Genomic DNA, 16,916 nt, shown 5'->3' on the forward strand with positions numbered 1-16,916 from the left:
AGGAAACGGCAGCGCGGCGCCTCCGGGAGCCCCGCTCCTGTCACCCTGATTAAATTAGCGCGCGTATTCCCCCCCGCATCTAGCTGCCCCATCAATATTCATGCCGGAGCCGCTCCTGGGGTGTGCTGCCAGGCCAAGGCTGTTACTGCCTGATCGCGGTGATAAAACGCCAGTCAGAGATGAAGCAGCCTCAGCGACGGGATCCAGGAGCGGATCCAGGAGCGGTTGCACTCGAGGCGGTGCAGGAGCATCCCTCGCTCCAGCCTCGGGGCAGGGATGCTACCAGACCTGCACCCCAGGGCTGCCCGGGGCGAAGCTCCGCAGGGCGCTCCTGCTCGGTCCATGAGGTCTTCCCGCAGCAAAAGACAATTTGCAGGGTGGAATGAAAACATGCCAAACCCCATAGGTTTGACTCCACATTTTTCGCTTCCAAAAGCCCTAGCCTGGGGGAATTCACCGGGGCTCCCTGGCTCCGAAGATGATTATGCTCTACTGGGATTTGCAAAATTCATAGCTATAAATTTCTCCCCAGGAAGAAGGTGCCGTAACACATGAAGAATCAAATGCCAAAATGCGGCTAAGGGAAGGCCAGAAAGAGCTTTAATTGCCCCGATGAATCAGTGTTGTCCCAGGTTTCCAAAGACAGCACCACTCCTCCACCCCCTGAACGCCAGCCCGGCCTGGGGTGACCCCCCCACCCCTGCACCCCGCGGCGGGACCCTTGCTCTGCAGCCCAGGGCAAAGCCCAAAGCGGTGGAGGGTGCAGGATGCTCGCAGGCAGCACGGGCTGGGCTTTGCATTTCTGAAGAGGGTTCACAAATCCGCGGCTCCGAAGCCCTCTCTCCACACCCGGCCCTGCACGCGCAGCCCCGAGGTCCCTCTCTGAGGCCCAGCCCTGGCTCAGCAGTTTGTCCCCATTGCACGTTGTTCAGCTGTGTACAGCTCAAGGCCATAACTTCTTCTGGACTTAATAGCAACATCTCCATGTATCTCCATGAAAGAAAAGCGCAGACTAAATATGCCCCAGGGAGACTGCAGATATACTGCCGGCATTACCAGCTGCTGGGAGTGCTGCTAATGCGAGATAATTATTCCATAACTCTGCTTGCTACTGCAGCTGGGTTGGTTAACGAGTGAGAACGGGCCCAGGGTGATTTAAGGAGCTGCGAAGGGAGTGCCCTTATGCTGGGCTGTTCCTCACCTGCTTGGGTGAGGAAGCCTGGCTTGCTTTGTGCTCACAGGATGTGCAACCCACCCAGAGCATCGCCTGTGATCCCAGCTTCATCCTCAATTTAGGTCTGACTTGCAAGAAGGCAAAGTAACGTTTTATTTCAGGGTTTTTCCTGTGCATCCCTCCCTCCAGGTCAGTGCCCCATTCTGATGATTTATTTTGGCTAGTAACACAGGCATGATGCAGCACGTTGATTTCCAGACACATGCACATGCAGCTCCCAATAGTGAGTCTCTACGAACTCGGGTGCGGGCATTGATTTCGTTCTGTATTCCCCAGGACCCACTCTTCTCGGTGTAACGTGAGTGATGGCAGTGGGATTTGCCCTGGGAACGCCGAGAGACGGCCGTTTCACTTGAGAGAAGCTCACCCGGTAACTGCGTGGTCCCGGCAGCTGCTGCGGGCGCCGTCACCTCCATCCTGCCCCGTTCACGTCGCAGAGCGGCTGGTAGGCATCGTGTGCTTTCCATGCAGGTGGGGATTTTGCTAAGGGATCCAAGCGCAGCAGCGAGCGCTGGCCCAGCTCGGCACGTGCTCCCTGGCAAGCGCTGGCATTGCTAATTGCCATCAGCCCCCCGCTGTAGCACACAGTTGCATCGGCTCCCACCAGCCCGGCGGTCAGTGTAGTTAACAACCTTTTTAAAAATTAACTCCCTGGGAACATGTTATTCCAGGATTCCAGCCATTAAGGGCTTGTTAATATTTATGAAATAATTAATAGATGCACCTATGTTCTTTAATAACTCATTTAAAATTGTGCTATGAAATGCAGTCTGTTCAGAGGAGGTAACAGGCATTCTGCAATAGAGTAGCTTAGAGCATGGAAGGCCCGTTAATTATGTATTAAACACACACAGATATATTACACAAAGTTATGAAAAAATAAAGGCATTTAATTTAAGAAATAACGAGGCAAGTTCTGCTACCTGGAGACCTGTTTTAAAGAGCCAACCGGCTTTGGAGCTCTGCTCCAAGGAAAAACATTTACGGGGGGACCTGGCCCCATCGTGGTGGGGTTTTTCTTGCGGGTGCACTCTGTGCTCAGTGAGGTGGGTGTCAGGAAGGGCAGGCAGGGCTCCCCGCTGGCCTCTGCCGAGGCTGCCTGGTGCCGGCCGTGCACACGCACACAGCTTTTTGGGAGCTTTTTCCGACGCCAGCCCCTCTCCCTCGGCACGAGATGCTCCTTTACTCCAGGGACCCGCGTGCAGCCGTCCCCACGCGTGGGCTGAGGGTCTCTGGAGCCGCGGCGCACCGGGCTGGAGGCACCGGCAGTGAGCACATGCGCGTACGTCTACCCAAACAATGATCTATATTTTCAATTTTCCAAAAGATTATGTTTTCATCTTAAAAGATGTTGTCTCCTGCTTTTTGACCTGAATAAAGTGAAAGATAATAGAATCCAGATGAAATATATATCTATATTAATCTTACACAGAGAGCGCCTTCTCTGAGCTTCCAGGTGCTGCAGCAGGAGGGGATCCGGCGTGTCATCAGATGGCCACCTTTATCTGAGCAATTTCCACTCCGCTTTAACAGGATTAAGTGCCGCGGTGGGATGCAGCCACCTGCAGCATGCAGCCCGCCGGCATGGAGCCGGGAGCACGCCTACCTGGCCAGGTATGATGGTGTGAAAGCTCGAGGGTGCATTTTCCCCAACACACGGCCACGGGGGTGTGGGTGTGCAACCCTGCCGCCTCCGGCCATCCAAAGGTGACACTGGGGGTTTGGTGGCAGCTCTGCCTCCAGGCTGGGGCCCCGCGGCCGCTGCCGGCTGAGCGGGATGATGCTGTGCTGAGCAGGGTGGTGCTGTCTCAGCACTTGGATGGGGACTTTTAAAGTGGGTTTTGGCAGCAGAGAAAGCTGCCGGGAGCTCAGCGGGGGCTGCCCTGTCCCCAGCCCCAGCTGGGTTAGATGTTAACTGCCTTCTCGGAGGAGGAGTGAGGATTCACAGTGCTTTGTATTTTCTCAGGGTCCTCCTGCAATTTGCATTTCAAAGCATCTCCCGCCTGCCCTACCTGTGCAGAGCGTGTCCCAAGCACATGGCCGGGGCGAGGGGCACCTCGCGCCCATCGCAGGCACTGGTCCCTGCCTGGGCCAGCGTCGGCTCCTCCAGCCCGAGCGCAGAGCCAGGCGTGGTGGCAGCCCCGGCCAGCAGTGAGCTGCAGCCGCCTCCTTCACCGGCTGGGAGAGGGAGAAATTGGATTCAGAGGCAGCAAATGCAGTTCCCCAGAATGGATGTACATTTTCATTATACTTATACGCTGAGTAATTGGTGGTAATACAAGAGATATGGGCAGTATCATTATAGACCAGGCTGTGCTGGAGATGTATTATCATCATCTGTCATTATCTGGGCTTCCTTGTGGCTGCTAAAATTGTAGAACATGATTTTAATAACCCTGGAAGGCAAGAATAATTTTTCTTTTGTCACTTAACAACTTGGCCTCATTCACTGATACCTTTAAATAAGAAGGGGGGATTAATTTCTAGTGGAATAAATGCAGACCTGGTTGTTTTCTTCTCTCTTCATTTGCAAAGGTGCCCCAGCGAAGCCTGACAGCTTTCAAGGAAATTGCAGATAATGGGGGGAGGACATCAGCGCGGTGCAGGGTGCACAGGAGCACCCGGAGGCAGATGATGCCAATGGCAGTGCCAGCCCTGGGGCCCTCGCCCCGAGCTCCCCGCTCATGAGCAAAGAAATACAGCAGCAGCACTGTCCCGGCTGCGGCAGCATGTGGCTACTGGAAAGCAGAGCGTGAGCCTTGGAGACTTTTTCCCAGGGCTGAGCAGGCTCCGGTTTGCAGTAGGAGCATTGCAGGTGCCTGTTGCATCCCTGGAGCTGCCTCGGCTGCTGCTCTCAGGGCAGCACGATGACCCACGGGACCCGCACGGCACCGCAGAGGTGTCCCTGGAGAACTGCCCTTCCCGAGCCTGGGGAGGCAGCTCCGTCCAGCAGCCCAGAGTGGGGATCGGTGGTGGAGCCCCTGGCTCGCTGACTCCTTGGGGCCAACACCCTGAGTCCCCCTGGGAAAACAGGTAGAAGGAAGCAATCCAAAGGGAGAGAAAACAGAGTTCTGCAGGGAGACCAGCCCAGCATCGCCTCCAACTCCCTCTGCTGCAGACTCACAGCAGAGTGGATTGAAGGAGAAAGATCTTAATCCATCTTGTCAGAAAAGTCTAGTGAAATTAATTGGAATTTGCAGAAAATAAGCCAGCCCGGGCATGTGACAATGGCAGCAGAAGTGATGTCCCTGGCACACTGCTCTTGGGATAAGACCTTCCCTGCAGCAGGGATGGGGTGTCCCCTGCCTGGTTTGTAGCTTTGGGCTCTCTCCCCATGCCCGGAGCACTTGGCTGCAGTGACTCTGGCAGCACAGGGCTCGGCCCTGCACAGCTCTCCCGGCATGCGGCGGTGCCAGGGGCTCGCCGACGAGGACGGTCCGGGCACCCCGACCCCTCAGTCCCCTCTCACAGGGCACAAAGGCGGCTGCTTTTCAGGAGCCGGAGGAGCTGCGTCACTCCTGACCCATGTGGACACCGTCGGGGTTCACGAGTTTGAGGGTGTTTCATTTGTCACCCCTCTTGGCTGTGGAAAAAGCCAGCAGCAGGAGAGGGACAAATCAAATTACAAGCCAGCTAATGAAAATAATGGGGAATAAAGCACTTTTGGAGGCTGCTTGGTTGGATTCCTATTTCCGTGTGTCGCTGGATTTAAATCAGTGATGTTTATAGCCCTCAAGAAACAGTCATTTAATTGCCCTTTGTGATTAGCTGCAACTCAATTGACCATGAATTTCTTGCTCTTGCAGACCTGAGCCTTTGGCAGATGAGAGGTGGCCGGCTCTGAGCCGGGCTCCAGCCCCACGGCTGCTCCTGCCCCCATTGCTCGAGCACCCAAAACGCTCCTGGGCCTTTCAGGGGCCCGGCCCTTGCAGCTCGTCCCAGGGTAAAACAGCTGGGGGATGCTGAGGGTCCTCCTGCAGCCGAGACGGTGTGTTTATACAGCGGGAGCAAGCGGGGGATCTGTTGGGAGGTTCTGCCCTGTTTCCATGCGATGGTCCAGCCACTCCGACAGCGAGTGGCTGTCAGCGCCTGCCTGGGCTAACAGCCTCCGTTTGCAACTATTGACTCTGAGTAAATAATCTCCAGATATATTTTTCTCCCGATAAAAGCTGATTTTTTTCTATTATTGTCAGGGGTGTTTATTAGAGCAGAAAAATAATAGTGCTGTGCTTGCAGCCTGATTGCCGGGAAGTGTCAGAAGTCGGCTGTGCAGCCCTGGCAGCTGGGATCAAACGTGCTGCTTGGCACCGCGGTCACGGGGGCGGCGAGGGTGCAGGGGGGGCATGAAAATCCCCCTGCCCGGCTGGCTTGATGGGGGGGGGGGGGGGGCGCATCGAAGGGAAATTTCTTTTCAGCAATGGGCAGAGGGAGAAGATGCTCCGCACATCTGAGCTCTGGAGCATCTCGGCAAAAAGGAGTAGGAATTTCCAGTAGCGTCGGGGATGAGGGGCTGGCACAGGGCTCAGCCGTCAGACGTGGGGAGGTTGCGCTGCTGCAGACACCTGGGCAACAGAGCCAGTAATTTAGTGACAAGCAAGTTTTATGTGGTCCCATGGAAGCTCTCTCTCCCTCTTGCCCATCCACCCGAAGGATCGCTCTCCTGTGCTGGAGCTGCAGCCCCTTGGCCTCCTTTTGGCGTCTTGCAGGTCACAGATGAATAATGGCAGGCAGCGCAGGCAGCTCTCTGCCCCTCTCGCCCTGTCCTCCCCCTCCCTGTGCCCGCCAGGGACTCCCCAGATCCCTGCAACACAGAAAATTAATCCTCCTGCCTCATTAATTACAGTAATGTGTCAGGAGCCTTGTTCAAGGTCAGCCTCTCAGATCCTTGTAATCAATTCTCTCCAATTTGCAGCCGCCTCGCTGGGGAGGAGCTGGGTGGCAGCGGCACACGGCGGCAACGAGCACCGTGGGCATCCCCAGCGCGTGGGACTGGCTGACCGGAGCCTGCGGACGCAGGAGGGTCCCAGGCAGGCTCCCCTCCCTGGGGGGGCTCCATGCTGGCAGCCTGGGCTCCCTGTGTCCCCCCGTGTCCCCCTGTGCTGCCATCCCGAGCCGAGGGTCTCCTTCCTACCACCTCTGCCTGCCTGCAGGGCAGCTTGGCTGGGAGCCCTCTGCTCCCTCCCTGTTGCTGATGGCTGAATGAGGTGGTTGGTTTGGCTTAATCGCGTTGGGCAGCAATTAAACAGCTCTCCTCCTCCATTAGAGACTGCAGCAGATTTTGCACTTAGACCTTGCATCTTACATGACTGGCAATATTTTATTTTTTTAGGGAATGAAAAGAAGAAAGGGAAAATCCCTTTAGGGATGCTGGTTCTTGCTGACAGCTGAGCTGATACAAGCTGGTAATGTACTTTATTCTGCTTAATAGCAATGATCCGCCCAGCAGGGATTAAATCAGAGGTGCTGATAACACACCTGAGAAATGAAGGCAGCTGACAACCCCCGGCACTTAATGTGGGGAGCGGTGGGAGAGCGGTGCTGGTCGGTGGGGCTCCGCCAGCCGTGCTGCCCTGGCCCCCAGGATGCCATGGCACCAGTGGATGGCTCGGCAGCAGTGGGGTGCACAGGGGACCCACTGCTCCCCCCACCCTGCGTCACACCTGGAGCGTGGCGGGAGCTTCGTCAGCCACGGCGGGTAATGGAGCCACTTCACATCTCCCCTGTGACGGGATCCACTCTGCCCCAGGGTGGTGGTGGCAGAGCCAGTGGTGCCTCCGAGCGCAGGAGGCTCCATGCTGCAGTGCTGGGAAGGGTCTGGATTCATCCCTGTCTGTCGCCTCCAGTGCTACCTGGGGATTGTGACCAGAGCTGCCCAAGGGATCTGGCTGTGCCGCTGGGCTGCCACCCGGTGCCGTCGGTCCCCATCCCACGTGCTGCAACCCGGGAAAAGCCCTGTGTCTGCTTCCCCTTTCCACCTTCCCCCTCGCCAGGCGGCCCTGGGCAGGGGGGGCTCTTGCGCCACAGGCTGGGAGCCCACTGCCCCGCTGCTCACCCCGAAACGTGCCTGGTCTTGGCCGTGAGCACCCACCCTCCCTCCAAACTGAGCTCCCCAGTCTGTCCTGCACCATGGCCCCATGTCACCACCTGTCCCCGCGCTGCCACAGCCTCATCCCGCAGGACCCTCCATCACCCGGCTGGCTCTCGCACCCCGGCAGCCTCCTCCCCACGCATCCTCCTGCCCCAGCCTCTCCGAGGCCCCTCCACCAAGCTGGCTGGGACCCGTGGCTCTGGCTGTGGGTGTCCTGCAGGGATGGCACCCTGCCTCTTGTCCCCCTGTCCCATCCCAGGGTTGGGATCTGTGGGCTTGTGAGAGTGACTCAGAGCTGAAGGGGAACCAAGAGCACTGTCATGGGGGCACGTCTGCTCCATCCCAGATCTTGGGAAGGAAGGGAGCCATGTCAAGAGCCGTGCCTTGACAGATTGGCACGCTTGGGGCCAAACCCTTTCCCTGGGGAGCATGGGTGAGGCGAGGCCGGGGGCAAGGTGCGCTGGGCTGGGATGCACGGTCCCCTCCGCACCCCAAGATGCAGGGTCCCACCGCGCGTACCCCTGGCGGGGCCCCACAGGCAGGCACGGGGAGGGCAGCGCTTGTTTGTGTCCAGCTGGGTGTTTGCAGCTCTGCGGCCCTCCGGTTCCCACGGAGATGCCCACGTCGCCATGGCTACCTGCGGATATTCCTGCTCCAGCTGGTAAACAGCCTGCAAACCGCACCCTTCCGTCCCAAAATACTGGGGGTTGCTACACCCCAGGGAAATGTTGCAAGGGCAGGGCCCCCGCCCCAGGCCAGCGGCTATGGGAATCGACCCCTTGCCCCAACCCATCGCCCCTGCGAGCAGCCTGGCCCGCTCCAGGCAGGGGGCTGAGACCCTGGGCAGGGGAGATTTGGGGGAAAAAAACGTTGTTCAGACTGTCGGGGCTGCGAGGCAGCTGGCCACAGCCTCAGGCCATCTCTCTCCGGCCAGCAGCCCGGCTCCGCGGGAGGCGATGCTGGGAGCGCATCTCCCCCAGGCTGCTCTCCCGCAGCCCCAGGCCACCCTGCCTCCTGGGGCACATTGGGGTCGGGGGCTGCGCTGGCCCCGCAGTTGTTTGCAGCATGGGACTGCATGAGCACTGAGTAACGTGCCACAGGCGGTGAAATGCGTGCTACAAATCCCATAGTAAACAGCTGTTTGCACAAGAGCCACCTCCATTGCGAAGGCTGTGAGTGTGTTGCGGGTTGGGCAATCCCCTGTTTACCCCCATGCTCCAGTCCCATCCCACGGGACGTGGGGTTCCCCGGCTGGGGCTGCGATGCCAGCCCGGCGTGGGTGGGCAGAGCTGCCCAACGTCCCAGCAGTGAGCCCCCCGGGGTGGCTGGGCAGGGCCCTGGGCAAGGGGCTGCTGGAAAAACCCGGGTTAATGGTCGGCATGGGAAAGTACCAGTGGGAAGGTCGGGTCTCGGGTGGCCCTTGGGGCATCTCACAGGTCCCCTCACTCTGAGGCGAGCTGGACTGCGTGGCGGGAACATGGGCAACTTGGGTCAAACGGGGCTTCACAGGGCAGCTCTACCCGGGGCCAGGCTTTAGGAGGCAGCCCCGGCTCGGCTGCAAGGGGCAGTGGTGCTGTCCCCAGGGACCGGAGCAGGGAGGCTGGGAGACACATCCCAGGAGAGGCCCGGAGGATGCAAGGATGAGCCCAGTCCCCTGCGGTGAGTGCCCAGCGAGAACACGGGGCTGGGCTGGAGGATGCAATCTGCGCCCAGGCGGCACCACGTTGCGCTGGCAGCCACGGCTGGGTTTGCCTCCTGCCCTCTGAGTCCCACATTGCCCAGCCTATGTCCCCCTCCATGTCCCCCAGCCCAGTCCCGTGGCTCCAGGGCAGTCGCAGCAAGGAGCCGGCTGCGCCACGTCCCGACTGCGCCACGTCCCGGCTGCTGGAGCGGGCAGGGTGGGAGGCCGGGTGCTGCTCCCCGCTGCTGGATGTGTGCATGCCACTGGGCTTTCCTTCCTGCGGCGAGCGAGGCAGTCGCAGCCTTCAGGGAAGTGTTTTGCAATCACCTTCTTCAGAGAGTCACAGCAATTAACGGCACTGGTTTTGAGGAACTAACGGTGAAAGCAGCATGTTAGCAAACGGGCTGAGCACGGCGAGCCGCTGGGAGCCGGAGGCCAGCACTCGGAGCAGGCAGTGAGCAGCGGCCAGACGCACCAGGCACGGAGGCGAGGTAGGGATGGAGGCAAAGTAGGGATGGAGGCGAGGTAGAATGGGGCACAGGGTGCTTGGGTCCGGCTGAGCACCTTGCCTGTGGCTGTGCGAGCTGCTCTGCCCTGTCCCCTGCCTGGGACAGCCGCATGTGCCAGGTGCTCAGGGGTGGCTGCTCCCCCATTTCCCACACTCGAGTCCCTCATCAGCCTCTGGACATCGGCCTGGGGGGGAGAGCCTCTGTGGGCACCCAGAGGCAGGCACAGCATGGGCAGCCCCTCCAGGGCAAGTGCCCGGCACTGCCGAGGACGTGGCTGGGACCGAGCTGGGGCAGAGAGTGAGCCGGCGGCCGGGCAGGGCAGAGGCAGCTGCCGCTCCCAGGGCTGTTCCCCACGGCAGGCAGGGGTGCAGCTGGAGGAGACAGTACAGGGGAGGGGGCAAAGGCAGGACCCCGAGGCCCCGCAGCTCTGGCCAGCCCTGCTGTGCTGCCATCGTTCAGTCGTTTCCCTCTTTCAGCTTATCAGCCCTCTGCGGCCCCAAGCCCCAGCACTAACCCTCCCCGAAACCGCAAATCTCTGCCCGGCCGATGCTGGAGATACCTGAGATAAAATCAGCTTGTGCCTGTGGCCAGGCATGGGTCATTGTGCCCCAGGACTGGGGTGCGCGGGGCTGAGAGCCGGTGGCAGGCTGTGCCGGAGAGGCCCCCGCCGGAGTGCCTCACCGCTGCACTTTTCCACGCCGGTGCCTGCAGCAGCACGGACTGCCAAGCCCGGGGGCGGAGGTGTCAGTTCTGCAGAAGGGCTGCGGGGGAGAGGCTGCCTCTGACGGCAAAAGGACATTTTGCTCCAGGAAGCATCGGTGACGGTGCCAACACGTCTCCTCCAGCCCACTTTGTTCCCAGCCCCTTCCCGACCCGCCAGGACGAGCTGCTCTCTCCATTCCAGGTGATGCCAAAGCCACGGAGGAGACCATGGCCAGGCGCGGTGCTGGGACACCCTTCCTGCTGCGGCTCTCCTTGCTCCTGCTCCTCCGCCCGGGCGGTGAGTGGGGCCCGTCTCATCCCGCAGCCGCATGTCCCATGCTGCCCCTGTGCACCCAGCGCCCATCCCACCCACCCAAACCATCCAGGGCTGCAGCACGCAGGGGCTGCTCTGGGTGGGCAGGAGCGCCGGCGGCACAGCGGACGCTGGCAGGATGGGGCCCGGCGCGTGCTGGCAGGCTTGCCCAACGCCCGGCTCTTCCTCTCCAGTGGCTGGGGGCCCCGTCTAAGGGAAGAGGCGCTCATCCCTCTGTCCTGCCTGAGTGCTGCGGAGCTGAGATGGCTTCATCATGGCCGTGCCCTGGATGTGACACATTTTTCCTGCCTGCAGGGACCCTGGGCTGTGCCTCAGTGGCCGTGGGCTCACCCGTTGTGCCCCTGGGCTCGGCTGTCACGGCATCCTGCACCATCTGGAGCAAGCTCTGCCACGGCTTGGAGCAGGGGAAGGTCCAGATCACCTGGATGCTGGACAACGAGCCTGTGGCCGGGAGCCAGCGCCGGGGCCCGGGGGGCACAGAGGTGTCCAACCTCACCTTGCCCCAGTTCAACCGCACGCAGGCCAAGCTGTGGTGCTGGGTGGAGTGGAATGGGACCAAGCAGCGTGTCGGCATGGCCGAGATCAGGGCGGGCTGTAAGTCTGCTGCCGCCACGGGTCACCTGCATGTGCACTTGACAGAGGTGCAGCCTGGCACTGGGGTTCGCACATCTCCTTCCCGAGATGCACGTCCGCCCCCAGGGCGAGCCGGGCAAAGCCGCTGGGGCGGGAGCAGCAGCCGGGGCCGATGGCTGATGGAAGCTGTTTCGGGGCTGTGCCCAGCCATGTTCTGGCGCACCGGTGCCCGGCAGGCAGGCTGTGGGGCAGGGCAGGTTTGGGGAGTGGTGGCATGGCGAGGGGGTCTGCGCAGCCGGGCATGGAGGGGGCTGTGGCTCCTCCACAGCCAGGACGAGTGCTTTGTTCAGGCTCTTCCGCGGCCGCTCTCTCCCAGACCCACCTGCGAAGCCCTTCAACCTCAGCTGCGTCCTGAACCTCAGCGACTACGGGCTGACGTGCCAGTGGGAGCAGGGAGCCGACAGCCACCTCCCCACCAGCGTCGTGCTGAAGTGTGCTGGGTAAGCCTCGGGGAGTGACACAGTCCCTGGTGTCTGGCCCTGACCCCCTCTCCTGGCCCTTGCCCTCTGCCAAACCGCATGGCAAGCCTTGTCCTCCGCTGGAGGGTCCCCCTGAGCCCACCCCTCTCGCTGCCGCAGGAGCAGAGCCCAGACAGTGACGGGCTGCACCCCGCAAGGCGGCCGCAGCTGCTGCACGGTGCCACGCCGGCTGCTTCAGCTCTACCAGCAAATGGAGATCTGGGTGTCAGCTGCCAACGCGCTGGGCATGGCCGAGTCAGAGCATCTCTGCATTGACCCCATGGACGTTGGTGAGTGATGGCCAGAGCTGCCCGCCTCGTGTGGAGGTCAGGGGCCGGGGAAGCTCATCAGCAGTGAGAGAGGGGTATTAGAGTGCCATTAAAGCATGTCGGGCTTTTAGGTCATATTTTACAGGCTGGTTCCCATGATAAATGCCTTGCCGGGATGAATAGGTGCCAAAGCCACATTACAGACTAAGCAGTGTTGGCGGGTTATGAGCCGCCGGTTGACCTGCTGCACTCTACAACTCTCTCCAGCAATTGATTACCCATTTATTCAGGAGGTCTATTAATAATATATCCAACTCCTATAAACTATTTATAAAAGGAACCTTCCCAGATGGTGCGACTCGTCCTCCCTGCTCTGCACCCAGGGAAAGGCTGCCCACGAACCAGCTGAGCCCTCCCACAGCTGTGCTGGGCTCTCACCCCCCGGCAGACCCAAATGTGCAACTTTCTTGGCCGTGTACAGACCCCAGGGCCACAGGATCTATTTTTCCTGCGTAGGCAGTAACCCCGCCTGGAGCCCGGGCTGCAGAGCCGTGTGGGTGCTGTGCGCCCGAGCATCGCCCTGTGTCCCAGGCAAGGGCACGCACCGGCTCCCGTCCCCTGGCACAAGCCATTCTCCTAAATGTTTCGGAGCAGTTTCTCCCCATCCTTGCCTTGGGGTCCAGGCAGGCCAGCGCCCTGGCTGCAGCTCATGGCACCATGGCCCTGTGCACCGCCCGCCATGGCACCTCTCCAGCTCTCTCCCCGGCTCTTCCTCCAGTCAAGCTGGACCCCCCAGCCCTGCAGAGCATCCAGTCCATCCCCTTCCAGACCGACTGCGTCGCCCTGGCCTGGGAGGTGGCACGGAGCAACGCGCACATGGAGCTGCAGTGCGAGCTGCGTTACCGGGCACCTGAGGACCCTGGCTGGGCTCTGGTGAGTGATGCTGGGGCAGCGGGACCGGGGCGGGCAAGCGAGCAGGAGCTGGGACCCTCCCCTCCACTCTGAGCTCTGCCAGGTTTCCTGCAACAGCAGCAGCAGGGTGCCCGTGTGGGAAGGGGTCGGCAAGGTGCCCCCTCGCATGCCCTGCGCAGCGCCCACGCAGGGACTGGACCCTGCACTGGCTGCACCCCTGCAGCCAGCCCCTGCTCGAGGCAGGAGCCAGCACAGCCCTCCCTTCGGCTGCCACCAGGTCACCGGCATCGATGGCCAGGCCGGCACCACACAGTGCTGCGGCTTCCTCTTTGGCATGCAGTACCACTTCCAGATGCGGTGCCGGCGGAGCTTGGCACGGGGCTACTGGAGCGAGTGGAGCCTGGGCAGGAACTACACCACCCATGAGAAAGGTGGGTGTGGAGGCACCTGGGGGGTCCCCTCTGCCCGGCCAGGCGGCACAGCCACGGTGGCATGGCCGTGCTCACCCCTCTCAGCTCCCTGCCCTTCTGTTGCAGCCCCCACGGGGAAGCTGGACACATGGTGGAGCGCTCGGCCGGCCGGGGCGGGCGGGCAGCTGGAGGTGCAGCTGCGCTGGAAGGTGAGCGTGAGCGGGTGGTGGGTGCGCAGGGGCTGCTGGGGCATCGGCCTGGGGACCGAGCATCCCCGCACACCCTGCCTGCGCCCAGGCCCCACAGCGGCGGGAGGCAAACGGGCGAGTGCTGGGGTACCGCGTCACCCTGAGCCCCAGGAGGAAGGGCAGGGACCCCCCCACCGTCTGCAACACCACCCACACCCACTGCAACTTCTCTGCGCCGGCGGGGACCAGGAGGGTCTATCTCTCAGCCTACAATGCCGCCGGTGAGTCGGCAGCGACCGAAGTCGTCCTCCTGGAGAGGAAAGGTGAGGGCAGTACAAACCTCCTGCGGTCCTAAACATCTGCGTGCCCCCCTGGGGCTCTGCCCCCTCCCCAGCAGCTCCACAAGCTCTCAAACTGGTTGCCGCTCCCTCGCGCTGCTGTGGGGGAGAAACCTCGCTGGGTGTGTGACTGGGGGGCTCTCTAGGAGGCTGCCCACGGGGTGCACAGCCAGGGCGAGGAGCAGGGCAGGGGCCTGGGCAGGGGCTGGGGGGCACAGGGGGACGATGCAGCAGGGATGCTCCCTTCTCCTGTCATCCCGGCTGGTTGTCCCCATGCAGGTCAGCCCCTGGCCGGGCTCCAGGCCATGCCCGGGGACGAGCACAGCCTCTGGGTGCGCTGGGAGGCACCACCGGCCCCGGTGGCCAGCTACGTCCTGGAGTGGCAGCGGGTGTCCTCGGAGCCCGGCCGCTGCAGCGCCTGCTGGCAGATGGAGCGTGACGGGGCTGCCACCGCAGCCCTCATCCGGGGTAAGCTGGGGGCTGCCGGGGGGTCCCTGCCCTCCTGGTTGGCTGCGCGGAGGGGTGCATACCGGGGGGCTGGCACCCCTCCCGACTGCCCCAGGACCAAACCCTGCCCCGAGCCCACTCCACACCCTCCCTCCTTCCTCTGGATCCACTCCCGGGGTACAGCACAGGGCAGGCGGGCTGGCACCATGGGGCAGGCACAGGGCAGCCAGGGGCTCTCAGCAGCCAGAGCCCCGAACCCCTGGCCCCCTCTCTGCTCTCCGTTGCAGATGGCATTGAGCCTTTCCAGCGGTACAACATCTCGGTGTACCCCCTCTACAAGGACGCCATAGGGGTGCCCATCCACACCACAGCCTACTCCAAGCAGAAGGGTACGTGTGCTCCCAGCAGCTGCCCTTGGTGCCCTGGGGGGCTCGCCCCCACACCGCCAAGCCTTTGCCTTTCAAAAAGGAGAGCCAGCCTTCCCACCACGTACCCCTAACTCAGGGGCTGGGCAGAAGAGCTCAGCCCACCGGGCTGGAGCTTGGCTCGTCTCTGAAGGTGCTCACAGCTGGACCGAGCCCCACAGGGGCACAGCGTGGGGCAGGGCCTGATGCCCACACCTCAGGAGTGGGAATCACCACTCAGGGCATCCCCCCGCCGGTCCCCCACCCCGAGGCAGCAGTTCTGCACAGCGCCCGCTCGCTTGTCCTGCTCCGTTTTAGCACCGTCCTACGCCCCGAAGCTCCACCTGAGGAGCATCAGCAAGTCCAATGCCGAGCTGTGCTGGGACCCAGTGCCCGTTGAGATGCTGAACGGCTTTATCACCAGCTACACCATCTTCTGGGCCAACAGCACCGCAGAAGTGTCCAGTGAGTCCTGCAGGCATCACTGCCGGCCCTGCCCTCCATCCTGCCTCAATGTGTTGAGTGGGGACACCAGCAGACTCCGTGCCCTTGTCAGAGAGGGTCGGGGTGTGTGCGTGGGTCCCGCACAGGACCCCCCGCCAGCAGAGACCCAAGGGGCTGGGCAGGTGAGAGGCCCCTGCAGAGCAGCCCCCGCTGTGCCAACAGCCCCCCGTGCTTCCCCAGGCGCCACCGTGAATCCCTCTCTCAGCTCCTTTGTCATCCGGGAGCTGAAGCCCTCGACCCTGTACAAAGTGCACATCATGGCATCCACGGCCGCTGGCGGCACCAACGGGACCAGCCTGACCCTGGTGACCATGGTGCTAGGTGAGGGGGTGCAGCCACCCGGTGGGGTGCAGGGACGGGCGGGGACCCGCCAGACCCTGGCTCCTGCCCCAGCGTCGCGGCACGGCGCGGCCAGAGGTGCCCCACCGCAGTTCCCCCGTGACCCTCGCCCCTGCCCGCTTTCCAGACGACGCTGAAATCCAGTTTCTCTTCCTGACCCTGGGGCTGATCTTTGTCCTGCTCATCCTTTTGTTCATCTGCTTCCAGAAGAACGGGCGGTGAGTACCGATAGCCGCCGCGGGCTGGACCGGCCCTGCACCAGGCTGGGCTGCCCTGGGAGTCCCTGTCCCCAGTGGCCGTGGTGGTCCTAGACACAGCCTGGCTGTGGAGGGACGGGGTGGATGCAGGGAGTGGCAGCGTCCCGCTGTGAGCTCGGCAGGGGCAAGGCCAGCCCCAAGGCCGCTGGTTTCAGGCCCCCTCACCGAGTCCCCTTGTCCTGTGGCCGGCAGGGTGAAGCAGCAGTTCTGGCCCAGCGTCCCCGACCCCGCCAACAGCAGCCTGAGCAAGTGGGTGCCGGCAGAGCTGCAGCAGGTGAGACCTGGATGGCTGCTCCCCCTGGCAGCCCACTCCCCACCCAGGCACTGCTCTCATGAGCAGCCCTGTGGCTCCGGCTGTGCTCTGTGCTCTGCAGGGTGTGGAGGGCACGGCACCCAGGGCACGAGGCCATGCTGAGATGAGGAACAGGGGTGCGGGGAGCTTCCCTCGCGTTGTGCCCAAAGTGGGGCAGAGGGGCTGCACGCTGCAAACACGCCATGACCACACGCTGTTCCTCCAGGAGCCTCTGCAGGTCCCCGGCGTGAGGGAGCCTGGCCTGGCGACCATTTCTACCGTCACAGTGCTCGAAAAGGCGGCGGGGAAGCAACCATCCAGCTGGGGCAAGGAGCCCGCCATCGAGACCACCGGCACCTTCCCTCCCCTGCCCCGGCCCTACGTGCGGCAGGAGGGACCCGGCACGCCGGGCCACGGCTGGGCGGCAGCGGAGCCATGCCAGGGCCCCGGCGGGAGCAGGGAGACCGTCCAGTATGCGCGGGTGGTGGGCGACGGGTACAAGGGCCAGCAGCAGGCCCGGCCTCGCCTCTACCTGCGCTCCAGCTCCACCCAGCCCCTGCTCCTCGACCCCAGCCCCAGCCCCAAGCCCTACGAGAACCTGTGGTTCCACGGGGCCGCCCCGCCGGGCTGCCCGGGGGACGGGGGCTGCCCCGAGGAGCCGCCCGCCACCTTCCCCCTGCTGCAGGGCCTCCGCATCAGCGGGGCCGAGGAGCTCCACGACTGCCGGGCGTTTTAGCGCCGGGGGGAAGCGGGCAGCGCTAACGGACCCAGCCCCGGGGCCTGCGGGCGGCCCGGACCGGGCCTAGGCCTGGGGCCGCCCGACGGGGGCCCGGCTCCCTCCGCCGGTGCTGTGTGCGTCCCCTCCCGCTCCGCCCCTCCTCTCCCCTCCCGCAATAAACGGGGACGCGCTGAGAACG

General features: G+C 62.6%; 1 protein-coding gene and 1 long non-coding RNA gene across 4 annotated transcripts; both read left to right on the forward strand.

The window, feature by feature from the left end:
• Positions 1 to 1,202: 1,202 nt before the first annotated feature.
• LOC148055378 (uncharacterized) lies at positions 1,203 to 3,746 on the forward strand. Of its 2 annotated transcripts, none has more exons than XR_015705499.1 (4): positions 1,203 to 1,363; positions 1,511 to 1,679; positions 2,667 to 2,848; positions 3,201 to 3,746. It is a non-coding gene; the product is annotated as an uncharacterized LOC148055378 (long non-coding RNA). The 2 variants fall into 2 exon arrangements; XR_015705500.1 differs by having other exon boundaries at positions 2,691 to 2,848.
• A 5,567-nt stretch (positions 3,747 to 9,313) lies between these two features.
• On the forward strand, positions 9,314 to 16,879 carry CSF3R (colony stimulating factor 3 receptor). 2 transcript variants are annotated; one of them, XM_087760995.1, is made up of 16 exons: positions 9,314 to 9,494; positions 10,417 to 10,512; positions 10,843 to 11,142; positions 11,498 to 11,621; positions 11,760 to 11,929; positions 12,687 to 12,841; positions 13,173 to 13,251; positions 13,357 to 13,439; positions 13,528 to 13,741; positions 14,036 to 14,224; positions 14,491 to 14,592; positions 14,926 to 15,072; positions 15,292 to 15,432; positions 15,578 to 15,668; positions 15,900 to 15,981; positions 16,226 to 16,879. In XM_087760995.1, exons 2-16 carry the CDS (start codon positions 10,443 to 10,445, stop codon positions 16,733 to 16,735), a joined length of 2,457 nt encoding a protein of 818 aa, XP_087617121.1. In that variant the 5' UTR covers positions 9,314 to 9,494; positions 10,417 to 10,442; the 3' UTR covers positions 16,736 to 16,879. The 2 variants fall into 2 exon arrangements, with proteins under 2 accessions (XP_087617121.1, XP_087617120.1); XM_087760994.1 differs by having other exon boundaries at positions 9,315 to 9,494; positions 13,098 to 13,251.
• Positions 16,880 to 16,916: the final 37 nt, after the last annotated feature.

Source organism: Nipponia nippon, unplaced genomic scaffold (assembly GCF_047370975.1).
Source record: "Nipponia nippon isolate SJK-2023a ecotype South Korea unplaced genomic scaffold, ASM4737097v1 scaffold_23, whole genome shotgun sequence".
NCBI classification, from domain to species: Eukaryota; Metazoa; Chordata; class Aves; order Pelecaniformes; family Threskiornithidae; genus Nipponia; species Nipponia nippon.